Below are 13,201 nucleotides of genomic sequence, written 5' to 3'. Positions count from 1 at the left end.
AGGCAACACACTCTCCAGGCCTGTGTTTTGTCTCCAGCAGGTCATGCATTTGCCACCCATTCTCTAGAACCTCAGCTACGGTTTTCAGCTATTGCCATGCTCTAGGGTTGCATTTTCTCACCTGACAGTCAGTTCACAACCTGCTGCCTATATAGACCTGCTGTCTATGTAGTCACCATCACCTCTTACCATCCATGTGCTAAGAATGTGCAAGTGTAGTTAGGGTTTATCAGAATTAATTAATGGTTCACATGAAAGAGCATGATTGTATTTGTAGACGTGCAGAGTAGTAGTTGCAAATGTGCGGCCTGTCACATGCAGGTCATAACAAACACAAGGACATTGCAATTCCTGTGCACGTCCCACCACAAACTCCTTGAAAGTCATAAATGCGCTTCTATTCCAATCAACATGTTGCCACTTCAGTCACGCATTGCAGGTTAGAGAGAGAGAGAGAGAGAGAGAGAGAGAGAGAGAGAGAGAGAGATGTGTGTGTGTGTGTGAGAGACCAGTCTTTCTTTTTGGAAAAGGGTGGTGGAACCTTGAACTACACTAATGACAGCAAGGAATGAATGCATAAAACAAATAATAGCTTGAAAGTTCAGCACTTTACTACTTTGGATTAAGTTGCCTTCAAGGAATAGAGGTGCATCAACACCGATTGGCCCCAAAAATGTTGGCACCTCTTGTCGTGTTTCTTTTGAATTAGTTCGAGAAAATTAATTGCAATTGGGATAAGGCCGAAGCTCACAAAGATTTGACAACCACACCGTCAACTCAAGGAATACATCTGAGTGTCTGAGTTCCTTCAGCTGAGAACTGAGAACACATTTCAAGTTCCTACCACTGAAGTTTCCCATTCCACAAAATTTTCCCAGTTTAAAACAAACCAAGCTCAATCCCATAAAATTCTAAAATCACTTGCTGTTCTCTGTAACCCGCAATCCTAAAAGTTAATTTTCCCCTCGATTTACAACCTAAGGAGCCCAAATTAAGTCTTCTTGAAGTGCATGCAAATCATGTTGAGCTAGGAAATGCATTATATGCTGATTAGACTCTTAAACAGCCCCAAAGCATGCTTATTTAATGAAAAACACAAAAACAATGCACAGTTTGAGAGAGTTTCAATGAAACCCTAATTTGGGAGGATCCCTCCAGATCTATAAATAGACAGGCTGCCCCCATTCAATCTTCATCCTTTTGTGCAGGTTTCTTGCTGTACCATGCAGATTTCAGCCATCAGCCACCTACCATCTGCTCTTCAGCCATCATCGATTGCAACCTATTACTATCCCAACCTAGGTGGCCTATCTCTAGCCATGGACCTGTTGTTTGGAGGTCTCCATTTGCTTCATCATCATAGCGCCTGATCAGCCTGCGTTTTCAGCATTTGGTGCCAAGTGACAAGGCTACTACCATCTCTCCCACCAGGCGACTACTACAATACATGTGCTTTTGCTGTCTAGCAGGCCGCCTACATCGGCAAACCCTTCTCTTGTTGTCGCCTCACACTCCTCTGCCTTAGGTGATCAGTTTTCAGTCTTCTTTGGTGGTACACATTGCTACGTTTACTAGATTTCAGTCTCTAGCTGCTGTGTTTTCGTGACCAGCCTACTACCCTTCATTATTCAGCACTCTCTCATCTCAAACTGGTGATTACAGTACTTGGGATCCATCTCCGACGGGTAACTTTTAGCAAGCATGGTAAACCTGGCATCCAAGCGTCTGAGGGAAGCAACCAAGTCGTCGCATGTATTCTCAGCTAACTCTATGGCTATGCTTAGAATGGATCTCCGCTGGTAAGAGGGTCTAAGGCCGGCAGGTGGCTGAGGTTTGGTTGGGCTTGACAGTTCAGCAACTGACAGGTGCACCTCTAGTTGCGGTTCTAGCTGCTTGACATTTCTTGTTCTCCTTCCTCATCATCACTCACCGTCCTTTCATAGAGTGTGGCTGTTTTTCATGGTGAGGAGGTCACCTCTCTGGTGTTTCTCCGACTCCTCCTCCTTCACCCTATCCTTCCCCCAATGCTTCCCTTATTATAGCTGTTAAAACCCCACCGAATCCGATGGTAGAGGCCTTTGAGGATGATGCTTTTCTTTTTGCCTTGGTAGCAGGGGACTCTCCTCCTGCGGGTCTTCCTCATGTTGCTAGTGCTTTGCTGAAGACTCAATGGTCTTCCGCACAGAGCCATTTAGGTTCGCTTCGTCAAGAGATCTTCTTGCAATGCTCTCCAGCATAGGCAGGTTGATTCGGCTCATTATTGAGTTGTACCTTTTGCTAGAGAACAGTGCGTGCATCATTTTGGCTTGAAGCTAGATTACGGAGTCGAGGATGTCTACCAAGTAGATGCCATCATTTGTGTGGACTATCTCCTTATCCATTCCTAACATGGCATACACATCTCTCTTTGGCCGCCTTTCCACGTTATTAGCTACACCCAATGCTTTCTCCACCAACTCTAGAGTCAACTCAATCTGGGCTTGACACGTTTCTTCTCTTTCCCGCACTCTCACGGTGCTACAGTTCCTACTAAAGGTCCGGAGGAACTCCACACACTCGCTGTACTCCATTCCTTGACCAACTGCCTCTTATGTATTTTGCAAATGGCATTGTTCGACAATTCACTTCATTGCTTGTTCCTCCATGGCAACATCCTTCAAGTTCAACACATGCCTAAACTTGAACTGGTTAAAGGCCCTTATTTCCACCGAAAGGCCATATTTTGCCTACTCTTCTTCTAAAAATTGCAACTTGCTGGCTTTCTCTTGGCCTGAAGCCATGTTCACCATTAGTGCTTTTCAAAACAATTATTTGCAGAGAAAAAAAGATCACATGCTTATGGAATTGAAATGCTTAATTATAGAATTAAACTTCTCTCTCAAGCAGTCCATACATTCCAAAATTTACAACCCTTTTTCTTAACCATGAATTGGTTTTGATTTGTTTTTCTTTGCTTTTGAGTTTTAGTCTTATTTCCACCTTACCCCCTTCCCCTATGGAAAAGCGTGACTGACGGGCAGAGCGTGCAGCAGCTGACGGGACATCGGGCAAGTGGACGAGCAAGGACGAAATAGTGCAGAGCAAAGGCACAAACGACGGGCAAACAGGAGGCGTCAACCGGGCACGCCTATGGCAAAGTCCAAGCGGGTGGGCACTGGTCCAGGCAGGCGTTGGTCCAGGTGAGGTGACTGTGTGAGGAAGGATAGCTATCGATTGTTAACAAGCACAGTGACTGACGTACGTCTGACGAGTGGGGGGGGGGGAGGGGTGCAGATTAAACTGGCATGGCAAATGGCGAATGGGTGGCTTAGGGGCTATGTTTGCCTCAAACGCAAGCAATTGAAGTTTGTTGGGGCACTGGTCAAGCTGCTACAAGTCGTGCTGAAAGAGCCACAAGCTCCCAGAGGCTGAGCAAAACTAAGCCTCAGCTAAACAAAGCCAATGCTTTGAGACCAAATGTGAGGGAGGACAGGATCAAAGCTCAGCACAAAAAACTAGTAGACAGTAGAGAGTGAAGCACGACACCCAATGGAATAGACTGAAAGAGTGTAAACTAAAAGTACAAGGTACAACCCTTAAACCTTAGGGTTGTAGGGGGGTGTTCACAGCCGAACACGGTAAGTGCCCGTAAGTGTGTATCATAATCACATACGAAATAATACCATAAGTCTGGGGGAAAAAACCTCTCCTACCGAGAGTAAAAAGTGCCCCAGTGTCCTACTGATCACCGACACTCTGATGTGAGCGTAGGCGTAAGTGAGGCGTGAGTGAAATACCCAACAGTTCTAGCCCCAAACACTATTGCATTCTGGTTTCCGGCCTGTTGCCTTTCCATTTCCAGCATCTGCCTAACTTGTGTTTGCATCTAATCAAATCGTTTTTGTGTTCTCAACACTTTTCTTCGTTAGTCTCTGCTCCAACTCATGGTTACTACACTCAGGATCCGTCTCCATTGGTTTGCACTCATCGACACCTCCGTCAGCCCACTCCCATGAGAGCCACCACTTTCCTTGAGCATCTTGTACATTCTTTCCTTCATTTACAGCATTCATTCATTCACTTCAGAGTTCCCTTTCTTCTCTATTTGTGTTTGTGTTTTTGCATTTTGTGTTTTGCATTTGTCTTATTGTCTGAGTTATTGTGTTCCAGCCATATTCACACATTTTGTGTTTTCTATATGCAAATCCTAGCATATATTCACAAGCAATGGACACACCAGTCCAATGTTTGGAATTGCCAAAACCTGTATGCATGATGAAAGACATCAAATCCACCAAGAACATGAAGAGCATCAAGATGTCCTCTCTCCTCCAAAGGCTCAAGCAATCTAAGACCTCTTTGAAAAGCACTAGTGAGTATCATAGCACTCAACCACAGCTCCATGATGATGTATCAAAATAATGGATCTCTCAAACATGAGCACCAAAGCATCATAATCAAGTGAAATGAGAAGAGGAAATAACTTGCACATTACATCAGTTAGAAATAGTAGCAAAGAGAGTGCAAATAACTGCAAAATTTCTTAGAACAATGAGCACATGTAGTGTACACAAGGATAAAACCAACCAATCAAGCGCGATGTGTAAACTACCTTCAAATGGACTCAACATGAATAAGCCTTTAAACAAAGTCCAAAACACACAACAGCATCAATGGAAGACAGCAATGGTATGTGTCAACAAAAGCCTTCATAACAAAAAGACAAGGATCCACACATCAACCATAGTCAAAGATGCACAACATTGAAGCTAGATCAATAATTGGGATAGAAGGCAATGTCAAGAGAAGCGACACAACCAGACAGATGCATGAGCAAGTTAACCAAGGTCAAGACAGGGACACCAACTCAATGCAATCAACACAAGCAAGGGTTGGCAGCACAATTGACACGAGCATGGGCACCAGCTTGCTCGGTTACAGGTGACCACACCATCACTCAAAGCCTGAAACATAGCCTCCCAAGCATGCAGCCAGCTTATGTCCAAAGGAGCCTAGATGTGCAAGACTCATGGCAGAGATCCATGGCTTGTTCATGTGACAAAGGAGACTCACCATCATAGATGGGAGCTCAATGGTAGCATCGTCAACAGCACATCTCTACTTCTCATATTCTCAACTGTATCAAGACAAAGACCATTGACACTCAGAGACACAAATTGTGGTGTGATTTAGAGTGCATGAGTAGGAGACATGAGGACTTCTTACGCTTTTCACATTTCAGCACTTTCTTCCCTTTGGGGAACCCCATATGGCCACCTACTATCCACTGCTACACTGGTTATTCTACTAGCCTTTGTACTATATATGAGTTCTAGGACTCATCCTCCTACCTTTAAGGAGGTGAATTCTTTGCTTATGGAGATTGGTGTACAATTTGGTCCTAGATACCATAAAACTGACTTTCAAAGGCAGTTATGGCTGCTGAAGGTTCCAAGAAAAGGAACCCAAAAAAGAACAAGGTCAAGTGCTGGTTTGGTGGCAAGAATTAGCTACCTGTGACCCTCAGCAGAAGTAGAAAAATGAACAAGGCAAGGACAAGAAGACGAAGAAGAGAAACTCCCAAGGCGAGCTCAAGTTCTTGTTTAGATGTAAAGGCAGATCCTAAGGCTATTGATCAAGCTACTTTACTTGAGGTATGACACGATGGTTGGGCATCCTGATTTATGAGATGCCCACAGCATGTCATCATTGCCAGGGAATTATTTGACAGGAGAGCAATCCCTCCACTGCTGGTTGGAGGCTTTTAGAGCATATCTGTGTCGGATGTTCAGCTCTCAACTCTAGATGCAGCTTTGTCGATCTCATCTTCAGCTCTGGTTCTTCAATAGGTTATAGTGCAAACCTTCTTTCCATAGCACAATACTGATTTTCTTTCATTGAGACATGAGATTCCAAGCATAAATCTTCTTTTTTTCAGGTCCTCCTGATGTTTGGCTCCCTCTTGAGATGCAAGAGGGTGTCCAAATCTTTGAGGATGATCCTTGTCATCTGCACTTGTGGACCTAGCAGAGTCTACAGGACATCAGAGTTCCTATAAACACCTTGTTTTGTACACTTTGCATAACTGGGCAGTCAACTACAGCTACAGTTGTTGGCCTACTTATGCATTTCAAGGTGGTGCTCCACCTCTCTACTGACGCCCTTGTATTTCACATTTGTCACCTCACTGCATTGCTGCTCACATTTGGTGTCAAACATTTTCCCACACTTCTACTTCTTTGATTGCCACAAACAATTTGTGCATTATTATAAAGATATGGCCTCTTTATTTCCCGATCAAAATCAATATTTTCCATGTAATATTTTATTAACTTGAAGCTTGACCAGTATCTAATCATTTCCTAGAACAAGGAGAATCATCAAAATAGCATAAAAAGTGATATTTTAACATTTTTCCATGATATATGTATGTACAAACTTAATAGCACATCAAAACTAATGTTACATATGCCAGGCTTTCATTTGAACTAACAAACAGCTATAAATGAATTGTTATTGCAGTCAAAAGCAAACTGTACTTCAATGCAAGTGTACTAATTCACCCTTCTAATCGGATGATTTAAAAGAAAATATTTTGGCACATCCTGTTTTGTCAAAAGCTAAAAATTAAAGCCTCAATTACCTGTAAATAAATAGTTTCAATGGCAGGACAATCCCTAAGTGACAAAAGCTTGACACATCTATTAACCAACTCCATATGTGCAGCTCCATTTTCAGGACTGTGTCGACACCTGTGTTTTTTGTTCTCGTTATTCAGTTCTTTCATCTAAGGTTGTGCTTCAATTGTTTCAAAAGATATGTATACCAATTAATTACCATGTAAATTTTTATAGGTATAAAATAAAATACATGTTGGTGTTGTATGCAACAAGATTCTTGCAATTCTTTTCACAGCATAATTGAGACCGATATTGACCTAGGGGGCAGTAAATAGGTCACACACAGAGGTCCAGCATGTGGCTATAAGGATGTTTAGGGGAATCATTATTTACTTATCTTTGGCAGCTAAGCACCAGACTTCTTGCACACAGAGTGGTATCTCAGGACACAATCCAATTGGGAATTCATTACTAGTATAACTGCTTGGTACATCTACACAGCGAGATGCAAGTCATGCCATTGAGGAATAGAGCATCTCTGTAGTTGAGTCCCTTTCTTCTAAACAGAGATCAGTATGGGAGATGGGAGAGACTATAGGGCGACTCTAAGCATACGAGGAGGAGATATGTATTTCTTGCTACATGGGACTCTGGCATGTTCTTTCACCTAGAGTCACATACAGTCTTGCATTATAAATCACCAGATTGGCTTTTCAACAAACCTCGTAATATTCTCTCCCATGGGTACAGCTAGTTCAAAGAATATTTTGTTCCTTGTTCTATCATTGCTTCTCAAACTTTGGTATGGACAATCTAATTGAAACATGCCCCTAGGATCCAACTAGGAGAGTGAGCTACGGGCAGCAGAAAGGAAAGTGAACATGGAGTGAATAGAGAAGGATTTTGAACAACTAGGGAGTCTTTATCAAGGATTTGGACAGAGATAGTCCACACTCTCCATGGGAGATGGGAAAGGATGTAGGGCAGCTCTAAGAGGATGAGGAAGAAAAGAGAAGCTTTCCTACAGATTTGGGATTCAGACACCATCTTTCATACTACCCCTCAGCTGGTGCCTACCAGATTGATTGTTCACATAACTGTTGTCTTTTTTATGCACTTAGTTACTCTTCACAGAGTTCCTCGTACTTTGTATCTACCTCAAGGGGGATTTTTCTCCGAGGTGTTATTAATAGATTTCTCTTTTCTTTTGTGTGTGTGTTTTTTTTTTGGGGGGGGGAACACATTGAAAGAAATGCAAGAGAGAGAAGGAACAAACTAGCAAAAGACTGAATACAAGGCTGCAACAATCAGCCACAACATGCAGCATGTAGTGTCAATGTGGGCACTGGATGGGAACGAGAGGATGAGACAAGAATGAGGAGGGCTCGCTGAATGACCACTGGATGATAAGTCAATGGAGTGAGGGGACAGGCTGCCTATAAAATTGAAGCCATAACTAGTATACTAGCTGGCCAGGCCCAAAATATGGATGCCTAGGTCAATTTGCTCAAATGACAAAATGTCCACTGTGCTAGAAATGAAATGCACTGGTGTCACCTCCAAAGTGTCTAGGACTAATAAAATGACAAACAAACACAATGTCATAGCTCCCAATGTCCCCATCTAACTCAAATTGAGGCTCATAGGCAAAAGTTGATCAAACATGGTAAATATGACTGCTAACTACTCTTTCACATCCTAGATATGGTGGAAGGCCAAAGCAGATGGAATGGATTCGAGGGTGTTAGGAGGAGTGCCATTGCCAATGAAGTTCATCAATGATGAATGCCAAGCAAGGAGTAAGACCATGTCTCCAAATGAAAGTGCAATCCAATGGTAGGCGACCATAGGTCAATCAAAGTGGAGAGGCCTCAAATAGATCACTCTAGAAAAGCCCAATCAAGAATAGGTGAGCCAAGATTTGACCCAACTAACAAATGATAGCAAGGAGTTATCAAAGGTGTCATAATTTGCCAGAGAAGAACAACATGGATCGACGGCCATGGGATGGCCATCAAGCAGCAGGGGATGGTGGCTTGATGACAACACAAAGAGGCTACTAAAGGAAAGGCTCATAGAATATTGCAATGCGTGAAGAATCTCCTCTCACAATCCTTGAAATGCCTCTCTAGAACACAAAGGGCAAGGGAATCCACAACTACATCTCCTTTATCGTCCCCCCTCTCAAAGGGATGGAGGGTATGAGAAAACCAACGAAGGAGATGGTGAGGGATAGGGTAGAACCTATGGGATGGGTGGGTAGTGCACAAATGGGAACCAATGTGGCAATGGAAAACTCCCTTGAAGGGCCCTTAACTCTGGAAGGGGAATGGAGCCTATATAGCTGCCTCTCCCGCCAAAATATCACAAGAATGGCTCCTAAGGAAGAATCCTCAATAACTATGGCCTACTTGGTGAAGACAACTTGAGTACGAAGTCATGTAAGGCCATGCGATAAGAGAAGATGGAAGCCCAAGTCCGATAGATGTAGGACTTCCAATACAGAGCTCAAAGATGGTTGTGGGCTCATGGATATGAATAAACACTGACTCAGCAATATGTCTGGCCCAAAAAAAATGCACAAATCTCTACAATATTTGTGTCCCAGACACATACTAGAACTGAGATTGCCTGCCCGGGCAACAAGCTCCTTCCAGAGAAATAAATTTAAATAAAAAATCCTTTTTACCCTAATTCTCAAAGTCGACCTGGACTGTCAGGTAGCTACTGCCTGACTTGGCGAGCTGGCTGGTAGTGCAGAGCGAATTGGAGTGGGTGGGTGGGCAGACTGGAGCAGAGGGGCAGCCTAGAGTAGACGGGGAGCGTGGAGCAGACGGGCGGCGCTGTCAGCAGCGCACTGAGCAAGCATGAGGCAGGAGACAGCAAGTTGAATCAGGCGTGCAGGAGCTGGCAACGCCTGAGGCGCAGCTGGCATAGTTAACAGGTGGCAGCGGCTGTCTCTGGTGGCAACACCGAAGGCTTCAGTGCTAGCAGACAACCTGGTGGTGGCTAGTGGCAGTGTAGACAGCTGCTTGCAGACAGAGACAACAGCTTACCAAGCTAAAGCTGGAGTTGGAGCTCTGAGTAGAGACTGAGCTGACCTGAGCTCTCATACCAAATGTGAGAGGAAGAACAGATTGAAGCTCAGCTGAGTTGATAAGCAACTAGGCTGAACTTGGCTATGATAGTGAAGGGTCCAAATCTCTAGTGGTCTAGCTTGTTAGAGGGCCTTGTTATCTGAAGATTATACCTGAGTAACCATGATGCTAGATGTTGAAGATGATACCGGTCCGCATAGTACTTGTACTGATTCTAAGCCTTTTGGATTTGTTACTTGAGTTCTTGGTTATATTTGCTAGATGTTGAGCTTTATCTCGGGCGGTGGGGTTCTTTACTTGATTGGAGAGATGTACATCCATCCTTGGATACTTGCCATAGTTTGCAAAGGAGTTTGCTTAGCAGATACATGGATATTATTATTATAAGCAAACTCTGCAAAGAAAAAGAGCTCAAACCAAACATTCTAATGGTAGTTGATGGTGCAGTGGAGATATTGTTTCAAGACTTGATTTACCTATTCTGTTTGACCATCAGTCTATGGATGATTGGTTGTGGATAACTTAACTTGGACTCCAAGGAGATTGCAAAGGCTCTTCCAAAAACAAGATATGAATTGGGAAACCCCATTGTTGGCAATGTCGTCTAGGGGTCTACGTAATTCGAAATGTATTTGAGGAAAAGTCTGGCAATAGCTACACCTGTGACGGTCTTTGTGGTAGGGATGAAATGTGCCATTTTTGTGAACCTATCCACCATAACAAAAATAGAGTCATATTTGTCTAATTTGGGCGGATCTGTTATGAAATCCATGGACAGAGAAGACCAGGGCGGCACTGGACTGGGCAAGGGTTGCAAGAGGCCATGTGGTTTGTGACGAGGTACCTTGGCCCTGTTGCAAGTATCACATGATTTTATATATTCCTTAACTTCTTTCCACATTTGGGGCCACCAAAAATCTCTTAAAATAAGCTCTAAGGTCTTATTAACTCAAAAGTATCCTACTACTGGGGTGTTATAGCATTATTGGATTACCTTGAGTCTCAGCTTTCCTAGAGGGATATAAAGTAGATCCTTATAGTGTAACGATCCATTAATTTCCTGAAACTCACAAACATCATTTCCTTTTCCCTCTTGATTTTTTCTCTTGACATTGTTGGCCAAATAATCATGCGGGAGGGGGCTTCATGGATTAACCGGATCAAGGTAGGGTCATCTTGGTGACAACTCGAGATGGTTGCTAGCCGGAGGTGCTCTAGCTTGAGTAGTATTGCTCGTTGCTGATCAAAAGCTTCTTCTCACTTCGTAGGTGCCAAGTAGAATCTTTTTGATACAGTATCTAATTGGCATTGTTGACGTCCTGGGCAATAGGTGATGACAAAGTCAAACCTAAATAAGAAGTTACTCAAGAGGAATTGTCTTCAATTGAGAATGCGGGTTGTCATAAAGTATTCTAGATTTTTGTGATCTGTATAGACGATAACTTTATGGGCTGCACCCTCTAGATGATGACACCAAGTATCAAAGGCATCTACAATGGCAAGTGTTGTGCTAAGAAATGCACTTAGCCACTTAAACAGCCCCAAAACATACTTATTTTAGGCTTATTTTAGCCAAAACCCTAAAACGGGGAGCGGATCGAGAAAGTTAAGTGGGAGAGGATCTAGAACCCTAATTTTCTATAAATTGGCAGCCAGCCCTCCACTCTTTTAGACTCTCATTTTTGCAAGTTTCAAGTGTTATCAGCTTGCTGCCCACACCCCGTTCACGGGGACATCTCAACCCTTGCTGTCCATAAATGTTCCCTACAGTCTGGCACCTGTTTCCAGCCCTCCACACGCTGGTTGCTGCTGTTTCTGCCTGGCGACTGACTGCTGTTCATCTGCACTGCTGTTGTACAGCCTGCCACGCTAGCAAACTGTTGCGTTTGCAGACTCCAGCTGCCGCCCTGACAATTTTCTCTCCTGTCTGTAGTCGTTGCAGTCTTTCTCTCTCCTGCAAGCTGTCATGCCTGCGTTTTCAGTTTTTCTCTCTCCTACAGGCTCCGTTTTTAGTATTTCTCTCCTGCATGCTGTCCTGCCTGCGTTTTCAGTCTTTCTCTCTCCTGCAGGCTCCGTTTTTAGTCTTTCTCTCTCCTCACTGCTGTTTGCATCAGATCCAGCTTCTAACTGTTGTGTTTGCTGGTGTTCGACATCCAGAGGCTGCCTTGCTACGATTCGGATCCGTTCGGAGTACGACACACTCTCTAGCTCATTACCCCTGCCCTGATCCTAGAGATACAAGAGTTTGAGGTTCAGTATTCGTTCACTGCATAGTGTAAATGAACAAAAAGAATCTGCACCTCATACACCTCACTTTCAAAACCCACCCATCCCACCACATTCTTCTGTTGCTTCACCACTTCCATTTACACCATTTACATTTCCATTTCAGACACCTCATGTCGCACCGCACATCACACCGGGGGGTTATGGAAACATAGGCACATCCTTTAGGACCTCATCCTTCCCTCAACCAGGTGGTGTTCCACCTACCTCATACACACTTTCGGGATCATTGCAGCCTGGGTATCCCACTCAATCTCTCCCGAGTGTGGATCAGTTGCCTCCACAGTTTGCCTCCATGGCATTGCCTAGTGGACCTTCTGGTCATAATGCTATGTCCTAGCCTGACTTTGGGCAAGGCTTCTATGTCCCAGTGCCTCCACCTACACCGGCACCTTACGGAAGCATTCATGTTCCCGTTCCTCCGCATCAATCGGCACTCATTGGACACTCACAGCCTACTTCTGCCTACCCAATTCTTCCCCCTCCTTCTTACTCTTATCAGACACTCTCACCTCCACCATCTTTCCCACCATCATCTTACTCCACCCACCCGACACCTCATGGTTCTAGCTCATCTTCTGCCAAGAATGCATTTAATGACAAGACTCGTTTTAACGGGTCAAACTTTACTACTTGGTCGAATTTGATGAGACATGTCCTTGATTCACAAAACCTATGGAATCTAGTGCAAGGGTTGGAACCCCAACCCGATCCCGCATTTGTTCCATACGAGGTCATCCGCTCATGGAAGGCTAGGAATGCCTCCGCTATTGTCGAGCTGATGTAGGGCTTATTGCCAGAGTTTCATTCTCAGCTTCAGCATTTTGACTTAGTGTCAGAGCGATGGGCATACTTGACTGACCGCTATGAGGCTCGAGATAGAACGCGTCGTATTAATCTTAACCATGAGCTTCAACTTTTCAAAATCACTGACCGGGATGACTTGAAAGTCAAGTTGGCTGAGAATCGGCGTCTCCTCACTAAATTCTCCACTATGGGGACTCCCAAGTCCTCTGACGATCAGGTCACATTGTTCCTAAATAAACTGCCCAAGAAATACTTCAATTTTGTGGAAGGAACAGTTTCAAAGCTTACCATGCCTACATTCTATGAATTTGAGTGTCAGCTATTGCGTTACGCACGGTTGTTCGATCAGTTTCATATGAATTTCTCTTCAAAGGAGACTCTTCTTGCTCATTCTCAAAAAGGGCAACAAGG

General features: G+C 43.9%; 1 protein-coding gene across 4 annotated transcripts in view; it reads right to left on the bottom strand.

Annotated features, from left to right (window-relative positions):
• Nucleotides 1–13,201, bottom strand: part of LOC148009330 (uncharacterized) — a 115,300-nt gene that overhangs the window by 89,144 nt on the left and 12,955 nt on the right. For all 4 annotated transcript variants that reach the window (XM_087673578.1, XM_087673577.1, XM_087673581.1 and 1 more), the window contains one exon: nt 6,623–6,731. In XM_087673578.1, coding sequence (XP_087529704.1) covers nt 6,623–6,697 — 75 coding nt within the window. In that variant the 5' untranslated portion in view covers nt 6,698–6,731. Of the gene's footprint in view, nt 1–6,622; nt 6,732–13,201 lie in introns of those variants that run through there.

Source organism: Lygodium microphyllum, unplaced genomic scaffold (genome assembly GCF_053477565.2).
Source record: "Lygodium microphyllum isolate KBCC unplaced genomic scaffold, Lygodium_microphyllum_v1.1.10 scaffold_31, whole genome shotgun sequence".
Taxonomy (NCBI): domain Eukaryota; kingdom Viridiplantae; phylum Streptophyta; class Polypodiopsida; order Schizaeales; family Lygodiaceae; genus Lygodium; species Lygodium microphyllum.
This window is presented reverse-complemented; position numbering and strand designations above follow the sequence as displayed.